At 36.6% G+C, this 14,677-nt stretch overlaps 1 protein-coding gene across 7 annotated transcripts in view; it reads right to left on the bottom strand.

Moving 5' to 3' along the window:
• The window catches only part of NFIA (nuclear factor I A), a 292,392-nt gene that overhangs the window by 108,630 nt on the left and 169,085 nt on the right, over positions 1 to 14,677 (bottom strand). For 6 of the 7 annotated variants that reach the window (XM_039339045.1, XM_039339047.1, XM_039339041.1 and 3 more), the window contains exon 3: positions 8,339 to 8,404. The exons of the other annotated variant lie outside the window; for it this stretch is intronic. In XM_039339045.1, the coding sequence (XP_039194979.1) occupies positions 8,339 to 8,404 (66 nt within the window). The remainder of the gene's footprint in view (positions 1 to 8,338; positions 8,405 to 14,677) is intronic. 7 annotated transcript variants of the gene reach the window in all.

Genomic DNA, 14,677 nt, shown 5'->3' with positions numbered 1-14,677 from the left:
ACTCATGGAACAAGGTGAGTTAGAACAGTGTTTCTCAACTTTGGCCTCTCCGTTGCGTTTGTGAAGGGGCCAACTCTACCTGCTGCTTAAGAAAGATGTGTTTCCCATGAGGGAAAGTCTGGGTAAGTTGTGACAAGTGTACAAAGCCACTTAGTGAAATATGTAGCTTGGCACTAAGAAATCGGGATGATGTTTCATTAAGCCAGTCTAATGTCTTTTTTCTCTGGCTGGAATCAGGAGATCACTTCTGTGTGTATTACCAGTACACATGACTCTTTCTGTCTGGCATCTTTTAGACAATTTGAATTTCAATTAAATTGATATTCAGATTCATTCTGGGAAAACAGTGAAACAGTTGTATAACTGTTCACAGTTTTTCAGTTCACTGCAGTGTGTTATAAGTCTAGTACTTATTAACTCTTCTCCAGTATCACAGCCTGAAAATTTTGATAGGAGCACTATGCCATGCAATCAAGCTGCATCAAGATGCCCTGTTCATGGAATGGGAAATCATTAATTTTCTTTGACAAGAATTTGTTCTCCCCCTTCCTGATTTGAGTGTGGTATATTTGAAACCATTCCAATTAGAATAAAGCAAAGTTACATAACTCCAAGTGGAGGAAACTTTGTGGAATGACCCCAGAATGAAGCGTTCGGTCTTCTCTCAAGCATGGAATGAAAAAGGAGAGTGCCATGCCTCATATTTATACCAACACATTTTATCGGAAAGTTACTAGGCCATACTTTGAACATGATGTAAAGAAAGGCTACAGACTTTGCCTATAAACATAGCACTGAACTTCTATTCATTAAAATAGTTGTCCCCTTTTCAGGTAACTGATTTAAGCCTGAGACTTCAGGTATCTGCAACCTTTTATTTTTTTATTTTTTGGTTTCACACAACCTTAACAATTAGAAGGGAAGTATTCTGCTTGCACTCACGTGAGCTTGGAAGCACGTCTTTCAAATCATTTTGGAAATATGTGCCTTCCCAAAAGCTATGACTACTATATCTGACATTGGTGATTAATCCTATTTTGAACTATAATCCTTTGTCTGGGGGCATTCCTGTCTGCCTACTTACCTCCTTAACTTTGAAAGTACAAAGGTCTTTCTTTCAGTTTCTTTCTTCAACATCAGATAATGTTTTTTGTTTATACTCCTTGAACTGCAATTTAAATATTATAAACCAAACTGCCCTATGATGATAAATAAGCTAACTTCCAGCAGATTCTTTAATTCTGTGACTTTCAGAAGAAGGGATACTAAAATGAGATACTTTGAAAGTTTTAGACAACGTTGAACATGATGTCATTATACTCTCAACACACACTGAATGAGTTACAGCAAAGCTATATATCACTTGGTTCTACAGATATATAGAAAATGATTTTCTGATTTCACAGAAAATCAGAATTGAGATACTAATTTCTGTTTGACAATGGAAGAGGAAAAAGACAGTAATGTATAGGAATAGTGTTTTTGTATAGTTACGACTAATTTACACATGAAATGCACAATTCAATGTGACTATTGTTATATGTCAATCAAAAATGGCAGAGAAAGATAAATAACTTGTCCTATCTGAATGATTTTCTAGCGCTAATTTCTTCCTCTTTGCCTCTCAAAAGGCAGAAGAATATTTCTGAAATGAATTTTTAGATGGGAATGAGGGAAAGAGTTACTAAACTTGTAGTAATTTACTCCTAGTAATATATTCTGTTCCTCTTACTACATACTGGAAGATAATAATATATTAGTAGTATGCCATGTGACCCAAAGAAAAAAATAAAACTTTAACAAGTGTACCCAGAAGTAAATATGCACATGCCTACAACTTTCATAACTCTTAATGCAAAAACATTTTAAACATTAAAATGGGTGACAATCACATATATACAAACAAGTTGAAAAACAATACAATTCTGTTTAGTCTTGGACAACTTCATTAAATTAGACAAACCCAATTCCAGCAACCGTTCTTTATATGTTTTATCCTCCAGTCCCCTAATAATCTTTGTTGCTCTTCTCTATACTCTTTCTAGAGTCTCAACATCTTTATTACATCCAGTTACAGAGTACAGAGAAGAGCAACAAAGATGACTAGGGACTGGAGGATAAAACATATAAAGAATGATTGCTGTACTGGGTATGTCTAGTTTAATGAAGAGAAAGACGAGGGGTGAAGTGATCCAATATCTCAGGAGTTGCCACGAAGAAGAGGGAGTCAAGCTGTTCTCAAAGTACCTGAAGGCAGTACAAGAAGCAATGGTTGGAAACTAATCAAAGCCAGAAGCAACTAGAACTAAGGAGAAATTTCCTGACTGTTAGAAAAATTAATCAGTGGAACAACCTGCCCCTAGAAGTTGTGAATGCTCCAACACTGGAAGTTTATAAGAAGAGATTGGACAACCATTTGTCTGAAATGGTACAGGGTTTCCTGCCTGAGCAGGGGGTTGGACTAGAAGACCTGCAAGGTCCCTTCCAATTCTATTATTATTACTATTATTAAGAATCATCGCACAGTCAGCCAGATGTTCAGACTGGATTTGGCATTTTATCTACCTATCGAGTCCTTACCCAGGACTTGGGATAGGCAGATGTGGATGTTTGATGGTATTACAGGTATTGTCGCAGGATGGAAGCAGTCCTAGTAAGGCCGCCTTTTGCAATTGACTAATAGCGAATTTGTCAATGCCAATGGTGTTCAAGTGGTGCTCCAGTTGTTTTGGGATTGCACCCAAGGAGCCTATTACTATTGGTACTACCCTTGCTTGCTTTTGCCACAGTCTTTTTATTTCTATTTGTATTTTGTTATCTTCTCCAGTTCTTTCTCGTCTATTCTGCTGTCTCCAGGCACTGCCACATCCACTATCCAGACTTTTTTGTCTTTCTTATCGGCAATTGTTAAGTCTGGGGTGTTATGTTGCAGGTGCTTGTCTGTTTGAATTCTGAAGTCCCAGAGCAGTTTAATTTTATCATTTTTTATGACTTTCTCTATTTTATGATCCCACCAGTTTTTGCTTACAGGCAAATGATATTTTTTGCAGATCTTCCAATGCACCATTGTTGCTACTTTGTCATGCCGCTGCTTGTAGTCAGTCTGTGCAATCTTCTTGCGACAGCTTACCAAGTGGTCCACTGTTTCTTCAGCTTCTTTGCATAGGCGGCATTTACTATCTGTTGCTGTCTTCTCAATTTTGACTTTATATGCATTTGTCCTTAAGGCTTGGTCTTGTGCAGCCAGAATTAGTCCCTCGGTCTCTTTCTTCAACTTTCCTGCTCTTAGCCATTGCCAGGTCTTGTTATTATCTGCTTTCCCAGCTATTTTTTTAACGTATTGGCCATGTAGTGCTTTGTCTTCCCTGTTTTTCATTTGGTCTTTCTTGTAGGCCAGTTTGGTCTCTCCAGTAGTCAATAAGCCTTCCTGATATACTAATTTCAGTGCATCTTCATCATTGTTCTTCAGATATTCTTCCAAAGCCATTTTTTCTTCTTCAGCCATCTGATGTACTTGTAGCATTCCACGCCCACCTATTTGCCTTGGTAGATAAAGTCTATCAATGTCACTGCGTGGATGAAGGGCATGATTCATTGTCATTATTTTTCTGGTCTTCCTATCCATTGCTTTTAGTTCTGCTTGAGTCCAGTCCACTATTCCAGCTGTGTACCTAATGACTGGGATTGCCCAGGTGTTGATTGCCTTTATGGTATTTCCTCCATTGAGTTTGGACTTTAAGATCTTCTTCACTCTCTTGATGTATTCACCTCTAATCTTTTTCTTGACTTCAGTGTGCTTGATGTTGTCAGCTTGAAGGATACCCAAGTATTTGTAGTACTCTTCCTCATCCAGACTCTTAATGTTATTTTCGTGGGGCATCTTGATTCCTTCAGTTTTCACTATTTTTCCTTGTTTGATAGTAAGTGTGGCACATTTGTCCAAGCCAAACTCCATTACAATATCTTGGCTATATATACGGACAGTGTTGAGCAGCGATTCTATTTCAGATGATGTTTTTCCATACAGCTTCAGATCATCCATGTAAAGGAGGTGGGATAGTCTGGCAGATGTTTTTGATGTTTGATAGCCATGTCCTGAGTTATTCAGTATTGTTGACAGAGGAAACAGTGCAATAACAAATAGTAATGGTGATAATGAATCTCCTTGAAATATTCCTCTCTTGATATTAACCTCTCCCAGCCTCTCACCATTGATCTGCAACTGTGTCTTCCATTGTGCCATCGATCTTTGCACAAATTTTCTGATGTTTCTACTGACTCCTGTTATTTCTAGGCACTTGATTATCCAGTCATGTGGCAGAGAGTCAAATGCCTTTTTGTAGTCAATCCATGCCACATTCAGGTTGGGCTATTATTATTATTATTATTATTATTATTATTATTATTATTAGCTAAGAGTTACATAGCATATTTTTGTAAATATGTGGAACAATGATTGCTTGATAAAAGAAAAATATAATATAAAAGGATGGTAGAAATGACTTGTCCAACAGGTGTAAAAGATTTCAATTGCTGAGAAGTGTTGTGGGAATCAAATTTTGATTCATATTCTAATTACAACTGATCATTTTTACTTTTACTGATGAAAGCCTACAAAGTAAATATCCCATGACTTTGGGATTAAGTGAACTCTTGTGGTTTGTAAACCATGGTTTATCATCTCATATATGAGCCCAGTACAGTTGTGATGAGATCAACAAACCAAACCATGATTAAATAGAGTATGGATCAGTGTATTCAACCCAAGGCTATAAAACAATTGTCTAAGCATTTTCCTGAATGTAAGTTTCACTGAAATTAATAGATTTCTACGACTAACTGGAATAAATCTGGGTTTTAAACAAGAGGCTTAATGTATTTTTCTAATGTCCAATACAATAATAAAAATAATGGTTACAATATAATCTTTCAGGTTTCCAACTTTTTCAAATAATGAGTAATTTTGGTTGGAAATCAACCAGAAATTGTGTCCGCAAAAGTTTTCCAGTTATTCTATACATGACAAAGCAACAACTGGCAGTAGCATTTGTGCCTACCAATTTTTCCCCAGACTAGATTTCTATAAAGTTCACAGTTGCTGGGAGTTGGATGGTATATAAATGTAATAAATTATTGTTCCTGCTACTAGCACTATTATTAATCAGCTGTAGGCAGAATTTGTTCCCTCATCTAGTGAAAAATGCAGAATTAATTTAGCAGCCATAAGATCACTCCTGGGAAACAAATCTCCTAAAATTAAAAAGATTGGACAAAAAGCTAATAGCTACCACTGGTAAAGTAATTTTAAAAGGGTGATATATAATGCACTTTCATTCATGGGAATACGATTAATATCAACACCTGTTAACATCTTTTAAAATTACTGCTTAAATTAGCAACCTTTCTACATGTTTTCTTCTTTATTGATACCCTGGATTCTCAGCAAAGGCAAACGAATGTTAGATAATGGTTTTATTTATTCCATCCTCAGTTTTATTCTTATACTGTATTACTACAATAGGCTAGTTTTAATGTCAATCAAAGTAATGCAATTATAAGGTCAGTGGTGATCTAAACTACTGACTTTCTACATCAGTGGTTCTCAACCTTTCTAATGCCGCGACCCCATAATACAGTTCCCCATGTTGTGGTGACCCCCAACCACTTATACATCACCGGGTGCCAGGGGCATAGCCAAAGAAAAGGGGGGAAAAATGGTGGACAGCCTTGTTTGGCGACCCCCGTGAAATGGTCGTTCGACCCCAAATGGGGTCCCGACCCACAGGTTGAGAACCACTGTTCTACATAATCCAATATATTTATATATTTAGATTATGTAAATATTGAAATATATGCAAAATATTTGAGGGGTTGCCATAAAGAAGATGGGCTCAACATATTATCCAAAGCACCTGAATGCAAGACAAGAAGCAATGGATGGAAACCAATCAAGAAGAGAATCACTCTGGAACTAAGGAGAAATTTCCTGACAGTGAGTACAATTAACCAGTAGAACAGCTTGCTCCAGAAGTTATGGGTGCTCCATCATTGGAGTTTTCAAGAAAAGATTGGACAGCCAGTTGTCTGGAATGGTACAGGATATCCCCCTGGAGTATGGGATTAGATTAGCTAACTTTCAAGGATCTTTCCAACTCTGTTATTCTGTTAACAACTTTTTCATATTGCTTCTAAATGTTAAGTACAAGTCTCAAAACAGAACATGGAATACAGAATCTTCTCTTCATTTCTCAAAACCAAAAGATCATGTACTAATGGGAAAAGAAGATTTGTCCTGAACTGAAAAACTTGTATCGGCAAAGAATTTTTTTAACTTTTCCCTACCAAAGTAACTATCTCCATGACTCCAATCTGTATTTCCCCCCCAAAAAAATCATGCATTTCAATGGATAACTCTAAGTATACTTCATGAAAATGAGTCAGTTTCAAGAGTTGGCCTCTTTTCCCTAATAATAATTAACATTAACATTTTAGGGTTTGTGTGGCCTTCTAAAATGAGATAAAAGAAAAACTTGTAGACTCATCTCTTTATGATTATTCTAGAAAGGATTAGCCATTCAAGAGGTGACTAGTTTTGTTCCTTTAAATTAAAAAGGGGGGTTATTCCCTTTATAGTATGTTTCTCCATCTCTTTTCTTTCTCTTTGACTACACTTTTTTCTAGGCTGCTTACTCAATTTCTTCTGTCTAGCATTTGAGGGATGGAAATGTCATTTTTTTCACTTTTCTATTATTGCAAAACTAGATCCAGGTTCGATGTACAGTATTTGAAGTCCATAGACCTTGCTTTGAAAAGTGACACTAAAGCACAAATTTAAATTTTACTGAAATAAGTTTCATACTACAATTTAGACCCACTTAGATTTCACTTGATCATACTTCTGTTTTTTTTCAGTATGTCCAAAATTACCTTTATAAATAAATAAGTCTATAATTGACTACCTATATCACATTAACAAACTCAGTGCAATTATCACAAAGATTCCATGAACAAATGTAAGAAATTGTTTTATACTTTTTACTATTAGAAAGAACAAAGTACCTTTCATTTTTGAAGACAGAGTTAGGGCATGCTTTGAAATTATCAAGATGTTTGATTTGAATATTGAAGATATTCAGGGAAAAAAACCTTCTTTTTAATAGGCAATTAAATCAGCAAGCACAGGAGAACAGCTGGGCTAATGAATACCTTTTTCAAGTTTATATGTAAATATAACCAATTATTTGAAAAATGTGTATATTTTTTTTATTAAAGCCATGAATTATCAACCGTTTACTGCCAAATCATAACTGTTAACAATGTTGGTGGATTCGTATTTCTTTTAATTCTGTTTCCCACCTATTCCAGCATCAGTAAAATGAAAGAATTTAATCTGATAGCAGTAAGCGAACTATAGGTAAGAAACTGTATGCTATATTTCAAGACCAAGTATTAAAGACCTTAATTTCATAATTATTTGTTCTTTTGGCAATAATTGAGAATTTTAAGGCAACATTTTTCCTTTCAGTTTTTTTATACATGATGTGGTATGGCTCTGCAAATACTAAGAAATGTTCTTGCGTCTTTAATACCATGAGGCATCCTCTGAAAATGCTGATAAATGTATCACTGATGAGTACTTCAATGATTTATACAGATGAAAGTACTAATCTCCCTAAATTGTCTATATTCCAACAGAGAAGGTGAATGAACACTGCTGAATCTGCCCCTTGTTAAAAACTGAGGTAGGTCTGCTCAATAGGAATGACTCCATTCCAAATAACATTCTGATTTCCTGTGCCGCACCACCTTGCAGTCTTCACTTCCATGCTTCTATCAAGCTCTATTACTACCTACTTGAATCACAGTAATCAAAGGAACCATGATACTATCCTTTAGAACTTGCCTTGAATCCAAATTCAACTGAATCCAAATTCTTCTGATCTTTTCCGCTATCCTTTCAGTTCTTCATCTTTTCTCAATGAAAAAGAAAATGGCAAAAGTGTAGCCAAAATTGATGTGCTTTCTCACTCGCCTTGTTTGCAGCTTCAAATAACAGCCTGTTCAGAACTATTCAGGCCTTACTTCAGGGGTGAGGAACCATGGCCCTTTTATGACTTGTGTACTTCAACTCCCAGAATTCTTGAACCAGCCATGCTGGCTCATGAATTCTGGGAGTTGAAGTACACAAGTCCTAAAAGGGCCATAGTTTCCCACCCCTGCCTTACTTGAAAGAAAAATGGGCATACCTAATATACCTAAGGCATCTCTTGGGGGGTCTGTAGTTGAAATTCCCTAAAAGACATACAGACTCAATTGACATAAGCTCGGCAAAACTCACCATTTTCAGGCTGGTCCTTAATATCAGCTTCGCTTGGCTGGCTGGGACTTTCTGACTGACTTGAATCTAAAAGACATAAATATGGTCCAAAATTATAGGAACTGACTGTGGAAGAGTAATAGGTTTTATAGTCTGAGGATTTTTAATAGACAAAACCCAAAAACAAAACAGTCCCCACAGGAAGCAAGGTAGTGATTTATATTATTTTTATAGCATTTTTTTAAAAAAACCTGAAGCCAAAATTCGTCATTTAAGACTTCAAAGTTTATAAAGGTAGTCCTGGACTGTCAAAGTTACAACAGACCCTGTCCAAAAAGTAATACAACCTGGTTCTAAAGTTCCAACAGTCAGACCCTCCCCCATGGTTTTGTGGCCATATTTTGGCTTCTTGGCAACTGATCCGCACATATGGCCATTTGCACTGTCCCATAGTCACGTGCAGGGCTTTTTGTCTCATAGAACGCCCAGAACGGAATTCCACCACCTATTTTGGATGGAATCTTGTAGGGTAGGCAAGGCAGGTTGTATGACATGTGTAAGTTCCGGCACCCTTTTTTTTTTTTAAGAAAAAAAGCACTGGTCACGTGACTGTGATTTATGACATCTTTGCCAAAACCACCTGCTTCCAATTTTTAGCAAAAACATCCCATAGCAAACAATGATTTTGATTAACAACTGCAGTGTTTGCTTTACAACCAAAAAAGGTTGTAAAAATGGGTCCAATCATATAGTGACTCACTTTACAACCATCACAACTTATGACTGGAATAGGCTGGCTCCATTACGATCATAAGTCAAAGTCTACTTTTATATTATCAGTGAAAACCTTGGCTTTGTATTCCAATGATGTTCTATCTATAAAAATTTATAATATTTTTATTTAAAAAATTATTTAGACTTCATATTTCTTAACCGCCCATCTCCCTCAGAGAGGATATTCTAATGTTATCAAAATTCATTAACATGCTAACTGCTTGCTATTAAAATATTACATTTTTCATATTTATATGAGTTACCCATGTCTATAAAAATATAGAATAAGCTGTTTTAATTTATAGATCCTTCTTAGTGAATTTTAGAGTCTGAAAAATAAGCTAGGAAAAATAAGTGAGGGCAATATTTTTTTTCTTTGTCCCAGAAGCAGGGAAATCTGTTTGTTTTTTAAATGTAGCTAATAGCTAGTTTCCCACTTTTTTTTTTTTACTCAAAAGTAACCGCAGAACATTTGAGCTTGATTCAGACCAATAAAGGGTGTGCAGGGGAAGAGACCAATTTTCTGAATTAAATCTAACTATCTGCCTCATGCTTTGCCAAACAGCAATCAAATAAATAAATAAAAAGATCACCTCTGGCTAATGTAGAATACGCATATATCTAGCCCACGATGCAAACTGGGACTGAGTGGGGGCCAAAAGTATAAAGCCTCATACCGCTTATGATTTGGTTGCATTTGTTTTTTTAAAAAATGACAAAATATTTACTTATTTTATCGTATAGTTTTTATAGTCCCCCCCCAAAATAAGAATAATCTTGGCAGACTGTGAAACACTAAAATATTTAAAGACAACAATCATATACAAATGCTCCCCCAAGCTGAATGCCAATATTTAACAGGGACTGAAGGCTTGGTGAAATAAAATTGTGCCCAATGATCTTTTAAGTGCCACAAATAAGGGTGCTTTACAATATATCCAGAATAATAGGAGCCAGGTAGCATATATATAACACAGAATAACAGAGTTGGAAGGAAGCTTGGCAGTCTTCTAGTGCAACCCTCTCATCAAGCAGGACACCCCATTTTCAGGCAAAACTCCAGTAATGGAGCACCCACAACCTCTGAAGAAAAGGTATTCCATTGATCAATTGTTCTTGCTGACCTAAATTTCTCTTTAATTCTGATTAGGATCTGTTTCTTAAGCTCCCATTTGTTACTTCCTGTTCTGCCCACATGTGCTTTGAAGAATAGATTGACCCCATCCTCTGTGATAGCCCATAAAATACTGGAAGACTGCCATTACGTCAGCCTTAGTCCTTTTCTTTCTCATACTCAATTCCTGCAACTGTTCATTGTACAGTTTAGCCTCCACTCCCCTAATCATCTTTGTTGCTCTTCTCTGGACTCCAAACAACCCCCCATCTTTTGGTATTGTGTTGATTATGTTATTATTAAATATAAATATTTATATGAATTTAATAAATTATTATTAGTAATAGTTTCAAAATGTGGGGGAAGTTCAGTGTCTTTCCATTTCTCTGTAACTTTAGACACAGGAAGAACAGGCCTTCCCCAAAAGTCATTGGACAGATTAAAGTCCATCAAGGTGGAATCTGATGTAACCTAAATATATCAGTTATGTCTTTTTCTGGATCAGGAAGCTCTTCAGAAAGCCATCCATGCCTCACAGTTCAATTATTGCAATATGCTTCACAGGGCCCTGGGTATACTTCAATATGACCATAGGACACCAATGCTTTGAGAACTGGACAAGTTGCTAAGGTGCATTCAAAAGCTGATTATGACTTTATAAACCCCACATGAAATACAGCGCTGTTATTTGAGGAACCGCCTATCTCCCATATGTCTACCTGGTCAATTTTAGTCAAAAGGACTGGTGCAACTCTAGTTTCCTTTGATCAAACATAAATGCCTTACTGAAGTCCAAGTAAATTATCTCCACAGTGGATCAGATGCTGTGGATATAATTTACTTGGACTTCAGTAAGGCATTTGATAAAGTAGATCACAACCTACTACTTGACAAGATAGAAAAATGTGGGGTAGACAGCATCACCATCAGATAGATCCGTAGCTGGTTGACCGGCCGTACTCAATGTGTGGAACTGCATCTACATGGAGGGAAGTGTGTAGTGGGGTGCCCCAGGGCTCTTTTCTGGGCCGAGTGCTCTTCAACATCTTCATCAATGATTTGGATGAGGAGATAGTTGGGGAACTCATCAAATTTGCAGATGACTCCAAGCTGGCAGGAATAGCCAACACTCCAGAAGATAGGCTTAAGATATTGAAGGATCTTGACAAACTTGAACATTGAGTACTATCTAACAAAATGAAATTCAATGGTGAAAAAAGTAAGGTTCTACTTTTAGGAAAGAAAAACCAAATGCACAGGTATAGTATAGGGGCTACCTTGCTCAATAGTAGTAACTGTGAGAGGGATCTTGGTATCCTAGTGGATAATCACTTAAATATGAACCAGCAGTGTGCTGCAGCTGCCAAAAAAGCCAACACAGTTCTAGGCTGCATTAACAGAGGGATAGAATCAAGATCACATGAAGTGTTAATATCACTTTATAATGCCTTGGTAAGGCCACACTTGGAATACTGCATCCAGTTTTGGTCACCATGATGTAAAAAAGATATTGAGACTCTAGAAAGAGTACAGAGAAGAGCAACAAAGATGATTAGGAGACTGGAGGATAAAACATATAAGAAATGGTTGCTAGAATTGAGTATGTCTAGTTTAATGAAGAGAAAGATGAGAGGTGACATGATAGCAGTGTTCCAATATCTCAGGGACTGCCACAAAGAAGAGGGAGTCAAGCTATTCTCCAAAGCACCTGAAGGCAGGACCAGAAGCAACAGTTGGAAACTAATCAAAGAGAGAAGCAACCTGGAACTAAGGAAAAATTTCCTGACAGTTAGAACAATTAATCAGTGGAACAATTCCAGAAGTTGTGAGTGCTCCAACACTGGAATTTTTTAAGAAGAGACTGGACAACCATTTGTCTGAAATGGTATAGTGCTTCCTGCCTGAGCAGGGTGTTGGACTAAAAGACCTGCAAGTTCCCTTCCAACTGTATTATTATTGTTGTTGTTGTTGTTTTTGTTACATTATCATCCATAATAACTGAGCAAGTGTGCCTCCCCTGTTTCAATACCTGCCCTCTAAAAAATGAGGTTTTCTCTGAGATCAGGATGGTTCCCTTCTTGCTGGCATTCCAGAGTGACATAAAGGCCTAGCTATTCTCCCAGGCCTTAGGATAGAGTAGCGGAAGTCTCCCACTCGATTCTGTGGGATGTTTGAGTTGTTGCCAGGTTTACTATCTTATTGCTTTTCTTGTTTTTTACTATAGTTTTTGTTTTACGTCTCTTCTTATCGCATTTATTTTATTCCGTTGTGAGCTACACAGACTGTAATTTTGGAATCGGGCAACATAAATTAAATGAATTAATAAACAAGTAATCTACTTAATTGTTCCATGTATTTAGTACACAGTTTATAAATCTTAATGGTTTGTATGAACTTGCTTACAATGGCATATTTTATCACTCTCTGGAATAAGATATTTAAAAAGAAACTCTTAATAGCTGATTCAACATACATACTATTTTGATATTTCGTTTGGACTCTAGTGATTGCCAAAAATCCTCTTTTCAAACAGATGAATTTCAGGAAAGATTAGTAGTATCATCAATGACAATGCTCAGGGTTTGTGTTTGTGAATGCGTCTCTCTGCATATCTGTATATAAAACATAGCTTAAGAAACATTTCTCTGCTACATTTTCATCTTAAAAAATAATCACAATAGAAAGTCATCTGCATTCTGATATTTTCCGCCATGCAATGCATTTTTCTTAGAACAATCTAATGTCTGTGTTTATAGCAAGAGAAAGGATTTCCTTTTTTCATGTTAGGAAGGCACACATTTAAAATCTGACTTCTGATACCGTATCATGGATAGCTTACTGGATACAGTAGTTAGAAAGTTAAACAAGAACTTCATTGTTTCTCTTAAATAAGAATAGAATTGTAACAGGAAATGCCTGCATTTACATGGACAGAAGTCATATGAAGACTACACATTACCTTTAGCATGTCATTTCCCCCCCATATCTCTCAGCTGTGTGTAGTAGTAGTAGTAACAATAATAATAATAATAATAATAATAATAATAATAATAATAATAATAATAATAATAACAACAACAACAACAACAACAACACCTGGGCAATCCCAGTCATTAGGTACACAGCTGGAATAGTGGACTGGACTCAAGCAGAACTAAAAGCAATGGATAGGAAGACCAGAAAAATAATGACAATGAATCATGCCCTTCATCCACGCAGTGACATTGACAGACTTTATCTACCAAGGCAAATAGGTGGGCGTGGAATGCTACAAGTACATCAGATGGTTGAAGAAGAAAAAATGGCTTTGGAAGAATATCTGAAGAACAATGATGAAGATGCACTGAAATTAGTATATCAGGAAGGCTTACTAACTACTGGAGAGACCAAACTGGCCTACAAGAAAGACCAAATGAAGAACAGAATAGAGGCATGGGAAGACAAAGCACTACATGGCCAATACATGAAAAAAATAGCTGGGAAAGCAGATAATAATAAAACCTGGCAATGGCTAAGAGCAGGAAAATTGAAGAAAGAGACCGAGGGACTAATTCTGGCTGCACAAGACCAAGCCTTAAGGACAAATGCATACAAAGTCAAAATTGAGAAGACAGCAACAGACAGTAAGTGCCGCCTATGCAAAGAAGCTGAAGAAACAGTGGACCACTTGGTAAGCTGTTGCAAGAAGATTGCACAAACTGATTACAAGCAGCGGCATGACAAAGTAGCAACAATGGTGCATTGGAAGATCTGCAAAAAATATCATTTGCCTGTAAGCAAAAACTGGTGGGATCATAAAATAGAGAAAGTCATAGAAAATGATAAAATTAAACTGCTCTGGGACTTCAGAATTCAAACAGACAAGCACCTGCAACATAACACCCCAGACTTAACAATTGTCGATAAGAAAGACAAAAAAGTCTGGATAGTGGACGTGGCAGTGCCTGGAGATAGCAGAATAGAAGAGAAAGAACTGGAGAAGATAACAAAATACAAAGACCTACAAATAGAAATAGAAAGACTGTGGCAAAAGCAAGCAAGGGTAGTACCAATAGTAATAGGCTCCTTGGGTGCAATCCCAAAACAACTGGAGCACCACTTGAACACCATTGGCATTGACAAATTCGCTATTAGTCAATTGCAAAAGGCGGCCTTATTAGGAACTGCTTCCATCCTGCGACGATATCTGTAATACCATCAAACATCCACATCTGCCTATCCCAGGTCCTGGGTAAGGACTCGATAGGTAGACAAAATGCCAAATCCAGTCTGAACATCTGGCTGACTGTGCGATGATTGATAATAATAATAATAATAATAATAATAATAATAATAATAATAATAATAATAATAATAATAATAGTAATAATAATAAAAAGTTGGAAGGGACTTTGGAGGTCATCTAGTCCAACCCCCTGCTCAGGAAGGAAACCCTATACCATTTTGGACAAATGGCTGTCCAGTTTCTTCTT

This window comes from Crotalus tigris, unplaced genomic scaffold (assembly GCF_016545835.1).
Source record: "Crotalus tigris isolate CLP2741 ecotype Arizona unplaced genomic scaffold, ASM1654583v1 scf7180000017729.2337069, whole genome shotgun sequence".
NCBI classification, from domain to species: Eukaryota; Metazoa; Chordata; class Lepidosauria; order Squamata; family Viperidae; genus Crotalus; species Crotalus tigris.
The sequence above is the reverse complement of the archived record's forward strand: the minus strand, read 5'-3'. Positions and strand labels throughout refer to the sequence as shown.